The 16,027-nt window shown below is 45.3% G+C and overlaps 1 protein-coding gene and 1 long non-coding RNA gene across 2 annotated transcripts in view; one reads left to right on the top strand and one right to left on the bottom strand.

The window, feature by feature from the left end:
* LOC26534107 (uncharacterized) overlaps nt 1–10,538 on the bottom strand; it is a 76,824-nt gene extending 66,286 nt beyond the window's left edge. The window contains exons 1-3 of the long non-coding RNA XR_004470014.1: nt 10,375–10,538; nt 10,276–10,302; nt 9,326–9,484 (exon numbers count right to left, since the gene is read on the bottom strand). This is a non-coding gene — a long non-coding RNA (uncharacterized lncRNA). The remainder of the gene's footprint in view (nt 1–9,325; nt 9,485–10,275; nt 10,303–10,374) is intronic.
* Nucleotides 10,539–14,496: 3,958 nt separating this feature from the next.
* On the top strand, nt 14,497–15,662 carry rpr (reaper). Its single transcript, XM_001353944.4, has one exon. The coding sequence runs from the start codon at nt 14,802–14,804 to the stop codon at nt 15,018–15,020; it is 219 nt and encodes a 72-aa protein (XP_001353980.1). The 5' UTR covers nt 14,497–14,801; the 3' UTR covers nt 15,021–15,662.
* Nucleotides 15,663–16,027: the final 365 nt, after the last annotated feature.

Genomic DNA, 16,027 nt, shown 5'->3' with positions numbered 1-16,027 from the left:
GTGCCAAAATAGAAAAACGTCCAGCCCGAAAAAGGGAGCACACACACAAAACACGGAACCTGCCAAACAAAAAAAAAAAACAACAAAAAATGCTAGAGAGGGGGAAATGCAGAAGCGTATTTGAAAATTTGCATATCAATGCGTTGAACAAAGCCGTGCACTGGAAGAAATTGGGTAGAGAGCCCTCTCTGGAGAGGAATCGTTTTCCTGCCAGGATTTCCCCGAAGGTTCAAGGAAATTTCTCCCAGTGCACTGGGGACTCAACCTGCCGGCGTCTAGGGCCTATTACTTATCGGGTTTTGTTTTGCTGCCATTCAGCAGCACAGCAAATTATCAGATAGCATTGCCCACAGACCGCCCACCCGACCTTCCGCCTACCCGCCACTCAGCCAAATAGACAACCAGCACACACAAAAAAACATTCGAGTAAAATATTCAAATGAAATGTGAAACGCAGCAATTTTGCAAAGTCCCCAGAAGCGGGTAGGAGATCGGGTAGCCCCCCAAAATAGTCGGTAATCCGTCAACGGAAGTCAAACGTATTAGCATCCTGGCGATTTTTCATACAAATGGCGCCGTCGCAGCCAAGGAACGACTGCCGCCAAGGACTCTCCGTGGCTGGATGGCTCTGTGGCTCGATGGCTCTGTGGTGTGACTGTTGGGCATGATTGGTCTATCATGGCAGCCATCTAGTAACGGGCCAGAAGGATGCCGGGCCAGGCAAACCTGATGACATATTGCAACCATTTAACACTGTCGCTTGTAAGGCTACCAGGGAACAATGCCGAACAGGGATCCATCTATAACACAGGGGTAGACACAGGAAGCCCGACCAGAGCTCTGGCAAACAAACAGCAACCAAAAAAAAAAAAGAGAGAAAAAAAAAAACAATTTCGAAGGAAATTGACTGAAATTTTGCAGTGTTGCTTCATCATCCATGGGGGCCACATGGCCAGGCTCCTTCCTGGCTCCTTTCGTGCCCCAGCCATTGCCTGCACTCACAAATGCCGGGTGGCACGATGGCTGGGTGGCTGGGTGGCTCGATGGCTGGGTTGCTTCCTTTCAGGAAGTTTTGCCCTGCTAACCACATGCTGTGCTTTGATAATGAGAGCAGTTCCAGTTCCAGCTCCTCCGTTCGCCTGATTTGAAATATTATGCTGCGGCAGATGGAGATGGAGCAGCATCCTGGCTATCCTGTGACCATCAAGCAGCTACAGGAGCAGCCAGCGGCGAGCAGTCCAGTGCTGCCGCATCAGCAGCGAGTACGAGTATCATTCATGCAAATCTGATAATTGAGGGCTTGTCGCTTGGTTGAAACTTCGGTTAAAGTGGTCGTCGACCACCGGACCAGAACCTGGCCACAGCCATACCCAAAAGGCAGGCCACCCAGGACCTGGGACAATTTGATATACTGAGATTAAGGCGCTGGCAATTGATGACTGAGGAGGGAACAGTCTCCATATTTTATCATATGAATTATTGTCAGCCTGTTGAGAGGTTAATGGCGGGGATTTTCAACCCAGTCTCTATCCGGGGCTCTGCGAACACACATAATTATGCAAATGGCTAAAGTCAAGGAATATTTCGAACCGCTATCTATCCCCAGCCCCATGCCACCGCAAAAATGTGTGTGACAATATCATAATTTGTTGTCAACTTGCATTACAAAAATTAAAAAAAAAAACCCCCCCTGAAAGGCAGGAAGGAAGGAAGGAGCGCCCTGGCAGGGCTGGCCCGGGAGTCCCCGGGAGATGACAACCAGCGAAAAGATCAAAAGGATAACCAAACAAATGATTGTGGGCGCAGTAGAAACAAAAGAGCGAAAATGAACAGAAAACAGAAGAAAAAAAAATTGTGGAAAAAAGCAAGCGAAAATCGACTTCAGTTTCAATTACAAAATTACAGAAAACAGGCGTCAATCAGCATTAATAATGGGGCGTGGCCCAACCCCCAAATAAAGCCCAGTCTCTGCTACTTAACCCTTTATCCAGGCAGGCCGCCAGGTTGCTTCCAGGGGGTTGATCCGAGGTAATGCCAAAGTTCTTTTTTTTTTTTGAGAAATATTTTCAACACACAAGAGAACACAATGCTCTGGTTTTATTTATAATGCCCCCGCTCACACAGGAAGTTGATACTTGAGGATGAAAATGTTTATGCGGGCGCTGGACGGCGTCGGCCACGTGTCGTCGGAAGGAGGACAGGACCAGGACGAGGACCAGGACAAGGACAGCCCAGTCAAGGGAAATAATCAAGCATATTAATGACCGACCATAAAGAACCGCTGAAAGAGTTAAATGCATTCAATGCAGGCGATTCCCGGTTGCTCTTGCCCCTGCTGCAGGCCCTCTCGGACTCGGACTCGGACACGGACTCGGACTCGGACCCAAAGTAGACAGAGAGAGGGAGTGGACCCTGGCCCAAGGGGAGGGGAGAGCAATCGCTAGGTTTGTTGACTTTTTTTGTACTTGGTTTTATTTTCCCATAATTAAATCTCAACCCCTGGCCGGGGCGTGGCGTATGGAGTGTTTAAGGTACAGTCGCGCGGGGCTGAAGCTCAGTCCAGAGCGGCCGAAACAACCAAAATTTATTGGGAAAATAAGCAGCCAAATAATATATATTACTCCATCGCTCCGTGCACCGAATATTCCCCACATTAAGTACAGTTGCGCAGCGGAAGGTGTGCGGTACAGTTGTGCAAGTAATCCTAAACCGCTGTGGAAAATAACATTACAAACGAAGCCCGCCCGCACACATCAATCAACTATAATGATCCAGCACATATACATACATATATATATCTATGTATATATATTGTCTGTGTGATGGAAACTTTTGTGCGTGTTTCATCAACTATTATCAACTGTAAAATATCAAATAACCTTTTGCGGATACGGATAACTGCCAAAACCATGGCAAATGCCAGTGAAAGAATCGCAGAATGAAAGCATATATTTTTTTTGGGGCATAATGATTTGGCAAAAAAGCTAAAGCCAACGGCAATCGGCAATCGGCTCGTATGTGGACACACGGACACTGGCATCAGATTACATTGTTGTGGCGAGTGTGTGGACCCCTGCCCCAACCACAGTCCTCCACACGTGTTGCCCGGACGATATCAATAAAAAGAAGTCGTCCACGCCGTCGTTTCCAGGCAACACACACACACACGAATGGCCGCAAAATATATGCGAAATTGACAAATTGACATGCGTTTTGGCTTAGAGCAGGCGAGTGAGTGGGGGCTCGGGTTCGGGTATTCCTTTCCAGCCATCATCTGTCCTGGCATTAGAAATAATTGTGTGGATGACATTTCTGACAGCGACAAAAAGGAGACGAACGTGAGGTGAGGGTCTTAGGGCTTCCGGGGTTTTTTTAGAAAATTTCTTTGGTCATTTGTTGGTTCGTGATTTTTGAACTGATTGGCAAAAACTGCTCAACTCTTGATTTAAGGAGCTTATTTAAGCCCTGGAATCAGAGTTCTGCTGCTGCCAACACGAGGGGGATCCTAGATCCTATCGATTGCGCTGCCTCCCATAGGATATCCATTAAGTGATTGACTTTAAACGGCCTTCCAATGCCGAAGCTTGGGTCCTTAGATCGCCTCCAGGCTGAAGGGGTGACTGGGTATATCAAATGAAAGATCAACGGGTGTCCAGCAAGCCCTTTCGTGGACGTTCCAATAGGCATAGACCTGTGGCGCCCTCTTGCGTTGCTATGAGCAGTCTGGTGTCGGATCAGCTGGCGGTCGGCGGGCGATCAGCTGTCGATCAGCTGGCATGAGAAATCTCTGTCCATGCCACTTGACTGTGCTCCAGGAGAAGATAGTTAGTCAGGGCTTAGGGGGTCTGGGTCCATGGAGCTCTCAAGGTGGGCACGTGGAGCCTCATCGTCATTTAGTTTTTTCAGGTGCCTCGAATCGAAGATACTTTTTACCTTTTACTCAACATACCACTCCATATTTTGCACTACATCTTGCTCTAAGATATATACCCATAGAAAATACCAGCATAAATTATAGAAGGGTTTTAAAGGACGTCAGGACTTGTATTAGACGTGTCTGGAAAGACATTGCGGAGTGGTTCAACTGAAGTGATAGTTTGGCAAAATTGAAGACGTTTTTCTTGTTTAAAATTAATAATTAAGATTTATAAACTACTCTTTTTTCTAAAAACTTTCAACAGTTCTTTGGTTTTGCTTTGTTTTGTGAAACTTTTCATGAATTTCAATGGCAATGGCGATGGCAGAGCCGTAACCCAAACCCATGTGAGGGGATGAACCGAGAGAAAACTGGCAGATTTATAGGCCAAGATTATGAGTGGAGAGAGCTTCCTAGTTTACGATCCTTCGAGCAGGATGTCCTCCCCAGACATTTACATTTACGATCGGAACCATAAAAACTGAAGCGCTTCTTATAGTTTTCCGCTGCGATACGAAAGTAATTAAAAGGGGAACAAACACAGCTGCCGAGAGTCCTGAGTCCTGCACTCACTTCCTGTGGATGGATGCTTTTAATCCTTTTCTGTTCGTCCTTTTTTTGCATAATTTTATTGGGGAATTCTTTTTTATGTTATGACTACATCTCTCCAAAGGGAATATTGCAGCATAAATGAAATAAACGTTTTACGACAAAAAGAAAAACAAAGGAGAAAAAAAAACCAACGAATAATTCTGGAAAAAGCGCGGAAAAGAAAACAAAAACCTGTCCCCTCCTCTCCGCTCCTCTCCTCCACTCCGCTGTCTGCAATTGTTTATCTAAGAGGATAATTGTCGAGGGGGCCGGGCCGAAAATGAGTTACATCTTCATAAGCAATAAAATCATTAGGTTTTCGCTTTTTACAGCCCAGTGGGGCTTCTCTCGGGCAGATTGTCTCGGTATAAGCTGCGACGGTGCCCTGAGGCTGGCCAGATAGACAACCCTTTCCGACCAGGCCCAAGCCCTGGCCCTGGTTCTGGTGTCCCTTCGGCCTTAACTTTATTTGTTTATACGTACTATAATGCTCATTTCTATTTGTTTATTAACTTTGGCGATGCTCTAATGCGCTTTGATGTTGGAGCGGGGCAAACAGCGAAGGAAGTATCTCAAAGATGCCTCTTCTCCGCGTCCGTATCCGTCTCCGTCTCCGTCTGTGTCCTCGGTTCGGGCGGAAACATTTCGTGTAAAATCAGCTCAAGATGTCCACTGGCCGCTCCCCTTCGCCAGGACTTACAAATTGAGTCGCATCAAGATTGAAAGCGCCCTCCCGCCCTCGCCCTCGTCCTCGTCCTCGCTCAGGAGTTCATCTGTCAAATGTCAGGCTGCGTCCGTCCGTCCAGACTTCGGATTGCCCTGCATTTACATTAACTAAATTAAGTGCTCGTTCTTTTTTTGCTATTGTCCCGCTTGGCCGATGCATAATTTGTTAATTTAGCAATTGCTCGTCCTTGTTGGTTCCTCTTTGGGATGTCCGATTATCTCCGGAATCACTGGAGAGCAGAGATATGTTGCCAGGGCGAGTAAATTAGTTAAGCGGATTGAGCAGTGTTTTTTCTTCTTCGGGGAGTCTCGCTTTTGGCCTGGGAGGAAGATGGATTACGATGGTAGTGGAAGATGCGACATCTTCGGCTGGCAGTCCTGATTTGATGGCACGACTATGGGTGGCTTATCTTTAGTACTTTTAATAGGCAGGATACAAAAGTATTTATTTGAATAATAATAATAAATTATGCGATGATTTTTTGTACATTTTTCTGTCTCTGTGGGGTGGGCTTGCCCTCTACTCTATGGTTTGTATCTTTAAAGGGGATTAACTTTAAAATGAATACAGACGATTCCTGCCACCACCTTGCAGCTGTGTCATGTGGCACTCACCACCCCCACCCACCCGAATCATTTGCTCAACATTTTCGAGACAAACAAAATGCTAATTGGAAATTAATTGTGCGCTGCATCTAAAAACAACAAACTCCAGCAAAAACGGATTCCAAAAAGGCTGTCTAAAAAAAAAACAAAAAAAAAAACAAATACGAAAAATAGAAGTAAAAACAAACAGAGTGAAAAGCCGAAAGAGAGCCAGGGCCAGGGAAAGCTTAGCCAAGACCCAAATAAGCGTTAAATGTTGCAAAAATAACAAAAAAGAAACTCCGACTCGGAGAGAAGTGGCAGAGGCAGAGGCGGAGGCAGAGGAAGTGGCAGAGAGAACGAAGGATGAAGTCCCTGGCAAACACTTGTGGCCGCACCACACATGTGCCTCCACTCAATGTACCGAGGGGTACGGGGCACGGGGCACGGGGCACGGAGTACATTCGTGAGGGAAGGACTCTCCGGCAAAGCAAACAAATTAGTCATCATTAGCGTTTTGGCCAGGATCAAGGCTCTGATGATGGCTCGGGTTCGGTCTCGGTCTCGGGCAGATTTGCGTTAAATAAGCGCACTTAATGCGATTACAAAATACACAAAAAAAAAGCCCAACAACAACAACAACAAATGTTGTATATGTATTTTTGAAAAGTGAAATATCAAAAGAGCTTTTCGGCCTGGCAAAAATTGAAGTCAAAAGCGTAAAAGCGCATTTGCAACATTTTTGCCCACAAGAGCAAGACCGAAGCCCCAAACACACTGCCACAGTCCTAGAACTCCTCATAAAACCAGCCCTAGAGTACTCATTTTTGGTTAATGGAAATCTTTGGTGATACCCTGAACAAGGGTATTTTTTGGCGCGGGGACATCTGGACAAACTGACAAATGCAGCCGGGAATGAATTTCACTTTGAACAATTTGTGCATGAATGAACCTGTCCTGTCCGACGATGTGGCGGTCAACAGGCGCGGCAGGTGGAGGCCGTGGAGGTCGTGGAGGCCCCTGCTCTGCGGTGGTCAGGGGGTCAGGGGGCGATCATATACAAGTTGATCAGAGGGCAATCCTTGTCTTCAAAGCCCCCAGAAACGAGCCACTGGAGGGGTCTAATGACGCCATGACGAGGCAGGCATCAGCTGCCCGCTGGGTGTAAGCGGTAATTCCACATGTCAAATGTCGCAAAGCGCATTCATGGCGGGCTGGGGTCTGAAAAAAATGAGCCGCCACCGAGCAAGAAAAATGTACCCAATCAGCCGCAGAACCCAACCAAAGACCAGACCAAAAACGACCCTTTCGGTCGTCAAGCAGCTGTCATAATGATGGACCAAAGTGCATCATCATCAGCAGGGCCCGCGTCCTGGCTTGTGGGTGAGCAGAGGAAATAGACCGAAGGAAAGGCCGAAGCTTTGAATACCCTTTGCCTTTGTCCGCATAGGAATACCCTGCAGAGGAGAAGCCATGAGGCAAGGTGCATCCATCGAAGGTAAGCCAGCCCTCACCCAAGCACGAATACACTTTGGGCAGGGGCATGCGAAAAGTCGGGGGAGTGTCGGGGAGGCGAGAGCACCATCGACAGACGAGTGGCGGGCATAAATTACAAAAAGCAATTACAACGCCAAGAACACACACACTCGGTACTAATCATGTGTGTTTAGAGTGGGTGGAAAGGGCGCCGCGGCTGGGGGGCAGGGGGGCTGGGGGGGGGGCACAGATGTGCGCGGCACCTAGCGCTCAAAAATTGCACACTAATTGCGCGCCATTTGCGGAGGAAGACCCAAAGTCCTGGTCATTAGCCGTCCAAAGCGCGAGGGCAGGCCGGACAGGCTAAAATGCCTTTATGAGTTATTGTCAGCCGGGCAAGGGGCAGGGCAAGGGGCAGGGCATCATCTCAAGGGACAGCCGTGGAACGGCACTCGGCTCTGGGCACTCGGGCCCTTGGCGCTTTATTAGTCAACGATGTGCCTTTATCGCCTCCTGCGATACTTAATTGCCTTGGACAATTTATAGGCCAGAATAGGCGTTGAGCATTTTAAATACCCGCAACAGAGCCGCACAGCCGCACTGCCGCACAGGGGGAGTCGAATCGGTCTTAAAGCAATCATCAAATTGTGGGCGATAATTAAAATTAATTTGATTTGGGGGTTTTGTACAAAAACGATGTTCAATATTTACATATATGCAAATGTTTATTGGTGAGGAAATAAATGTCACATGTGTCTACATATATTTGTTGAGTGCCACACGCGGAGGTAAAAAGAAGGTTTTCCAAACTGTTTCGTGACGTCACGCCAGCGAGTGACGCTTCCTCTCTCTCTCTCTGTCTCTCTCTCTCTTTTTAAGAACTGAATATCGCTTACTTATCTATGGAGGAAATAATTCTTTTATGGCCACTTAAACATTTAAAACCTATTCCATCTTGATTCACTCAACTCGTTACAGTTTTCTCCTTTCTCCTTTCTCTTGAGATACCCATACCCTGGTTATTTGTAGACTCCTGCAGGGTCTGCTCAACGCATTAGATGGTATGTGCGACAGCCTGCGGGCTGCCAATTACTGCTCCAAACCCAATTTAAGGGGTATCCTTTGGTCGGTACAGCAATGGGGGGGCACTTTCCTCTGGTTTCTTTTTGGTTTGCAAATTTAATGCATTGCGTCAAAAGCGCCATGAAATATGCAACACATGGCGCCTCAAATTGTCTTTTATATGTCCTCGCCCGCGCCCCCTGGCACTCCCCCGCGGCACCAGTGGGGGGGGGGCGGTGGGGGGGTTTTATGCCTGGGAGCATCAGTGCCAATGCAAATGGCGCATTAAAAAATTTGCAAATGTCACGTATGCGAATCGCTCTTATCAATGGCCCCCACCCCCCCGCTCCAGACGGCGGCAGGTCGTAAAAGATGCCCCATAAAACTAAAGGAGAAAAGCATCGAAATCAAAGTGTATAAAACGCCCCACACCGCCGCCAAACTTTCGACTATTTCTTCCTCACATACTTGGCCATAAAATAGATAAAAGAAGAAATTTGAATAGGATCAAGAGGCGGAAGGATGGGGTACGGGTACGGGGACGCCGCCACGTCTGGCCGTATACCCGTATACATACATATGTACATATATGTAGTATATAGTGTGCAGGAAACGGCCAACGATACCATCCAAAAATGTTTTATAGCCACCAAATAGTCTTCTGTGCCTTCCACTCATAAACATAAATTAAATTATATAATTTATTGTAATTCAACAATTTCACCCTATCTACGGATGCAATTATCGTAATTTTTTGTGCTCGTCTGTCTCCACCACGTTTATTTAAATCAATATCGGACTTTTCCGCCCCCCACTTAAATGATATTAAATTTAATTGCTCGGGTTATTGATGATGGTTGAGCTTGTTAAGAATTCTCCATATCTCGTTTGATCAATAAATAATTCTATGGGGATCTCGGGCCAAATCATTTTCAATTCCTCCAAACTATTCGTTTTCAATGCACTCACCAATTCTCTCAGTTTTTAATGGTCCCATTTGTCTCTGAGACGTCAATCGGGGATTGTGGATCTTCAGAGACAGGCATCCTTCAGGTCTTAAGATGCTCTGGGAGCTGTGAACAATCCGAAAGGTAGAGTCCTGTTCCTGGGTTCCAACGTACGCAAGTTCTTTAGAGGCAAAAATGGTAAAAAAATATTTATCAAAGAACAGTACTTCCAAAGGAATCATTTTACCAAATACTAATTTTTGGTTTAAAAGTAAAAAAAATACAAAAAATTATTTATAGGAAATTCGGTTCAAATATTTTAGTATTTTTGTTTTTAATTGTTAAAAGTGTTTTAGAAAAATGTTTAAAAATATATGAGGCTAGCTTAGATAAAGGTCAAATATACATATGTACATACATATATCTATTAGTATACATTTGATATTTAAGTGTAGGTTAGATGGTCTCGAAGTTATAGAACTTTTAAGTGTGAAAGGATTTTCGTATATCGGTATTTCGAAATCTGGACTTTCAGAGGTTTTTATAGAGCTTTGTAAAGTGGATATAGTGGAAAATCCCAACCTCGGAGCAAAAGATCTGGGTCTTAGTCCTCCACAAACGATACAAACGCCTAACTATTGGATCTCTCCTGTGAAAGCTCTTTAAAAGTATCCCTCAGAGAGTTCGGTAGGTGCCAAACAATCTCTAATTTCCATACATTTACCCACAAACAAGCACCATATCGTCGTAGTATGACTCATAGGGAGACTGCTCTCCCACTCCTACTCCCACTGGTGCATACAAGCACTTGACTACTGCCCATGGGGAAAATATTAGTGCAACTAAGACTTAAGACAAATAATGACAAAAGGCAAATACACAGAGAGGCCCAGATGAAGAGCTGCCCAGACATGTCGATGCACGCACCTTTCACAAATAAAAGAACACAACGAAAAATCAGAGAACACATACCGAAAATGTCTTATCTAACCATCAAATCTATGGAAAAAGGGGGCGAAAATTACTCAAATAAAAAAAAACACACACAGAGAAGAAAGAGAACCCACTGACATGTTTGTACAAGACGAGGACGGACAGAGATCTTCGGTAGGCAAACAAAAAAAAAAGAACAATCAAATAAATTAAACAAAGGCAGTCGACGACGCGACGCGACGGACGGTCCAGTGGATCGTTCCGAATCGGAGTCCGAGTCCGCGTCCGAGTCCGCGTCCGAGTCCACGTCCACGTCCAATCTTATCGGCATATCAGTTTTCCTGCATGGTGTATCACTTTTTTGCGTTTGGTGTGTGTGTGCGCGAGCGAAGAGGATGAGGGATGGGGGGATGGGGGACCAGTGTCCGAATCCGTAAACAGTTATGCACCAGACGGTGAGACGATCATCAAGGCCCAGCTCGCCTCTCCTCTCCACTCCTCACCCGACCAAAAACCAGAGAACACACACTCGTTAAACAACATTAAATGGGTCTCGTTATGGGTAACTTTGCAGAGGGTATTATGGACCAGACCAAACGTTTGTCACGCAGAGACAGTAACTGGCATATACCCCTGGGCTGTATGTGGATCGGGCCATTCTATCACTCGTAACTATCTCAGATAAATAGTCGACCTGCAAGGGTATCAATATGTTCGGCCTTCTAATCTCTCGTCCTCTTGGGCTGTGGAATGAGAGAGCAAGTGGAACCCCCCCACCCCTATGTATGAGGGGTTTCGTGTGTATGACTCATCGCCGACGCGGCTGGGGCCTGGGAATCGCTGCCTTTAAGCTTCCGACGACGACCGATCGCAGCAGCGTCTGCCTAAGCAGCTCTCAATGACAGCCGTTACAAAACGAGTGAGTGAGTGAGCGAGTGAGTGGTGGGAGCGAGCGGGGAGTAGAGTGAGAGTTAATGACCCATGTGCTACGGATCACTTGGCAATTGTCTTTGTTCCTCTCTCTCTATCAAGAAATGGGAAATCAAATAATACAAAATATACATACATGCATACAAACATGAAAACGTTTCTGACAAGATCGACCACCAGTAGAGCTCATAAAAAATTAACACAAATTAACGAAACGGAGCCCCAGAAGGGAAACGTAAACACCAAAGAGTGAGAAACTCGAGATTGCCGGCGGATCGAAGAGAGCGCGCGCCCAGGGGCGGGGGGCACTGCGATTATGGCTTTCGGTTCGTGGTTCGTGGAGCGGGGAATCTTTCGGTTCTTCGTTGAGCTTCGTGTCTCTGCTCGTGATTTAGCAATTACGACACGATACACATGAAGAAAAGAAAGAGGGCGATCTTCTTTTGAAAATGCTGAATATAATGAAAGAAATGCTACATTAAATGCTTGTATTAAATAAATATAAAGCCCACCGAGTGTGCGGGGGTTCAAAACGGGTTCAAAATAATACTCTTTGTCATTGTTTTTTTTTATAAAATAAAAATGCCCGATTCAGCGCAAAAACGGTACAAATGACAGCGCTAAAATCCGCGGAGTTGCGCAAGTTATCGCATTGTTGATATTACTCATTAGCATCTGCGAATGTTATGGAATGTGTATACTGTATATATATTGTATACAACATTTGAGGCAGTCCCAGATCTCGATCGCAGATGAGTTGCCCGCACAGACGTCAAGAGCAGTCAAGACCGGACAAAGACTGAAAGCCAGAGGCTGATGAAATGGAGGTTTTTAAAAATGCAAAGTGGAATTTGGGATCCCGATTCTGAAACTGATGTGCCTGGGTTTCCGGGATTGACACACTTTCGAGGAATGAGTACCATTATGTGGGTCATTTGACATGCAGATTGAAAACTCAATCGAACAATCGAAGCCACAAGACAAGACTCCCAGAAGAGCCTTATGACAATTAGCTATGCAAATGATATATGGGTTTCGTGGCAAGTCAATCTTCAGTTCAACCCTCTGGAAACGTGCTTAATTTAAATAATATTTGCAATAATTACCCGCATGACTGGTGGGATTTCTTTTGGGCCTGTAATCCTTTAGGAAAACAAGAGTTAAGCAAACATCAAGATTACTATCATTGAGACGATGGCTACGGCTCATTGAGCAATTGGAAAATTAGATGAAAATCTTCTAGGGGATGGATCCCGGAGTCCCGGAGGCCCGAGTCCCGAATAGTCAAGAGGGCAATCATCGAACTAATTGACATTCGAGAGCCTCAATTATATTAAATGCGCGAATTACCCTCGGTAATTGTAATCGTTTTCAGGGGCTACCTCTCACCATATTTGGCCCAGACCCAAGACCTTAGACTCCACCCATTTTGGGCACTGACTCAGCCACAACCGAAAAAGGTCCAAAGCATAGCTCCGCCCCACACACACACACACACACACACTCAAGAGAACACAAAAAAAAAAAAGAAACCGAAACAGAAACAGACCCAAAACGAAAATTTCAGCTTGAACCACTTTGGTCCCCCAATGGGCTAAGGCGAAAGAGAGAAACACACACATTTTTTGGCTTCCTCTTTGCCTTCTGGAGCATGAAATGCTGTTAGGAAATAAGCCACGCCTCTGCTGCGATTTATGCTGACGACGACGACGACGACGACGACGTGAACCCGGAAAAGCCAAGCCCTAGGCGGAGAAGCGAAGGCAGACACACACAAAAATAAAAAAAAAGAACTACATATAAATGCGCGAAAGAGATGGAACCGGACCGAGCGAGCAGGCCAGACAACAAGTAGTTCTGCCAACAATAGACCTAGACGTAGAAGTAGAAGTACTCGGTGGCCGTAGACGATGACGATGACGCAGAGCCACCCCTAAGTGGTAGCGCTGCTCTATCCATCCCAGTGGAAGCACTTGAGACGCTCGCCGTAAGGTTTCGACTGTGTGTGTGTGTGCTTCTGGGTACAACATTACGGGATTGTGGGTGGAGTTTACATAGGAACTCATCCGTAGGCTAGTTATGGACAAAGATTTTGGTGACTTATGTAAAAGGATTTTATAGAGACCTCACCAACAGTTCCAAGAGACATGTATGGGTACTTGTACCAAATCAACTTTGAATTAGATGTTCTTTAGAATTATGTACTCTATATCTATATCTATAAAAGCGTATGGCAAACAGATCGAGGAAACTAAGAACTGGGAAAATCCCGATTGTATCATTATTATTTTAATACAATGTATAACATGATTACTGACCGCAAGTTGATAAAAGTGTTCTTCCGTCTGGATTGCTACTGCAATCATTTCCATTATATACTATAAAAGAAGTCATTGAAAGAGTTTCAGCACGATAATTATTAATCATACGTAGTATACATAATCCTCGGCGACATTTTCGTAAATGATACTTATAAAGGAATTTCCAACGAAAAACGTACAGATCATATCCGAGTTGTTCCGCTCTAATGGGAATAAAGATTGCATGTGAAATACAAAAATGAGGACGGGACGAGCCCATTGTTGGATGTGCACCTTACATGGTATATGCATAACGTGAATTTATGAGAGATTGTCATAATATTTAGTCGGAAGTGTGTGGGGAGGCATTTGTAAAGAAAGATGCTGTCGTTGGGGGCGGGGAGGGCTGGGAGGGCTCGTCGGGTAAGACAGATATCCCATGGATGTACTAGGCCCACTTCTTGCCACTTGCCACTTGCCCATATTTCACGTGTCACTCTCTCCCTCTGTCTCTGTCACACCGAAAGAACGAGAAATCCTCTTCGTACGTCTTTCATCATCGTCATTGCCTGACGATTTAATACAATTAATATGCTAACTGTACTTCTCGCCGAATACAGTTACAACAAAGGCAGCGACGTTGCCAACACGCATGGCAACAGGCGCGCAAGGTGGCCGCGCTGCCACCACTGCCACTGTCACTGTCACTGCGGCCGCTGCTTCTGCTTCTGCTTCTGCTTTCGCCTATACCTATACCTCTGCCACGCCCACACTCAGGCGCCCTGGCAACAACAACAAATTACGGGTTTTTTTTTATTTTCGGTGAGATGAAAAAATACGAAAGAGACGATGTCAACAAAAATACCAAAACAAAAAAATTCGTACAGAGCACAAGACAGAGGGAGAGGGAGACAGAGAGAGAGAGAGAGGGAGAGAGAGCGAGCCTAAGGAAATGCGAGCAGAGCGAAATGAGAGCAGAACAGAACAAGCAGCGCAACCACCGCAGCGGAGAGAGAGAGAGCGGCTGGTATAAATAGCATCGGGCAGCGCTCACCCCGCATTCAAAATCCAGCCAGCGAAGCGTGCGGACGTGAGGCGAAGACAAACAGTTGAATAAAGAAAGATACATGTAAAGAGCCAGAGCAGAGCCAAGAACAAAGTGAACGAACTCGAATCTGTGCTGTGGCGTGTGTGTGCGTAACAATAAGCAAAAGCTAAAGCTAAAGCAAAAGGCAACAAAGCATTTAGTTAATATTCAAAGAAGAGAAAGTCATTGAGTCATCAGTCGATTGCCCGCAATTGTGCAATTATAAAAGAGAGACGAGACAAAGAGCAATGGCTGTGGCCTTCTACATACCCGACCAGGCGACTCTGCTGCGCAAGGCGGCGCAACAGGAGCAGGAGCTGCTGCGCCTACGCGACTCCCAGTGGCGCTTCCTGGCCACCGTCGTCCTCGAGACCCTACGCCAGTTCATGGACAGCGCGGCCAGCCAGTGCCTGCCACGGTCCGGCGGCGGCCGCAAGTGCGGCAAGTACCGCAAGCCCTCGCAGTAAGCAGTAAGCGGAGCCGAAAGAGAGCCGTGGAGAGGAGCGCCAAAGCAGTAGCAGCAGCAGCAGCAGCAGCAATAGCAATAGCAAAGAGAAGAGAACTACAGTCCAGTCCAGAATTATAAGTACAAAGGAAAAACCCAGTCATGAATCAGCCACATTTCTGTCCAGGATATGCTTCAACCAGCCACCCAAGCCACCCATCGACCACCGCCCCAGGACTCCCCCGAAAATCTTTCTTTTTTTTTTTTTAGTTTAATCATCAAAGCGATTGTGATAATGGTTTTGTTTCTACGAAAAAATTATACAACAAAAAATGTATGCAAAAAAAAAAACAACAAAAAATCCCTAAAAGAATATTTTCACAAAAACATTTTGTACGGAAAACAAAAAAATAGTTTCTCTAGCAATAATTTCCAGATTTTAAGCATATTTAAATTAATTCACAGACTCAAATCTCTATGTAATCTGAAATAGATTGTAAGATCTTTTGTAAGCGATTTTTTTTTCCGGAAGATTTTTTTCTATCTCAAGAGCAAAATACTGAATCGAATGTCGACGATGAGGGTTTGCCAGAAATTGTATCAATTTTTTGCCAAACATAAAAGTCAATAAAACAAACAATGAGAAAATTTAAACGAAAACAAAGTCTGATATTTCATTTATTGATGGCGGTAATTTTTCAGCGCACAAAACGGAAACACATGACGGCACGACATTGATGAACTCTCGGAAAGATTCCGGAACCAAGAGTCAACACGGCGGAAGATTTTCCTTTAGAAGATGGTTTTGCCGTCGGATAATCGAGACATGAAATCAATCAATTGTTTTCTTGCCATTTCCGACGGGGTTTTCCTATCCAGATCTTGAATGAAATTTACACTCAAAGATAAAGATCCATAAAAATAAGAAAATTTTAAGGGCAAGTACTTGTATTTATTTTTGCCGACGGCTTTGATGGATTTTATGTTCTTTTAATTTCCGAAAAAACTTCCATCCTCTTAAAAAAAAAA

Source organism: Drosophila pseudoobscura, chromosome X (assembly GCF_009870125.1).
Source record: "Drosophila pseudoobscura strain MV-25-SWS-2005 chromosome X, UCI_Dpse_MV25, whole genome shotgun sequence".
Lineage (NCBI taxonomy): Eukaryota > Metazoa > Arthropoda > Insecta > Diptera > Drosophilidae > Drosophila > Drosophila pseudoobscura.
Note: the sequence above shows the minus strand (reverse complement) of the source record. Positions and strands in the feature narration are given on the sequence as shown.

Coding starts and splice junctions, on each gene's coding strand:
- rpr (XM_001353944.4), top strand. CDS start 14,802: ATGGCTGTGGCCTTCTACATACCCGACCAGGCGACTCTGCTGCGCAAG.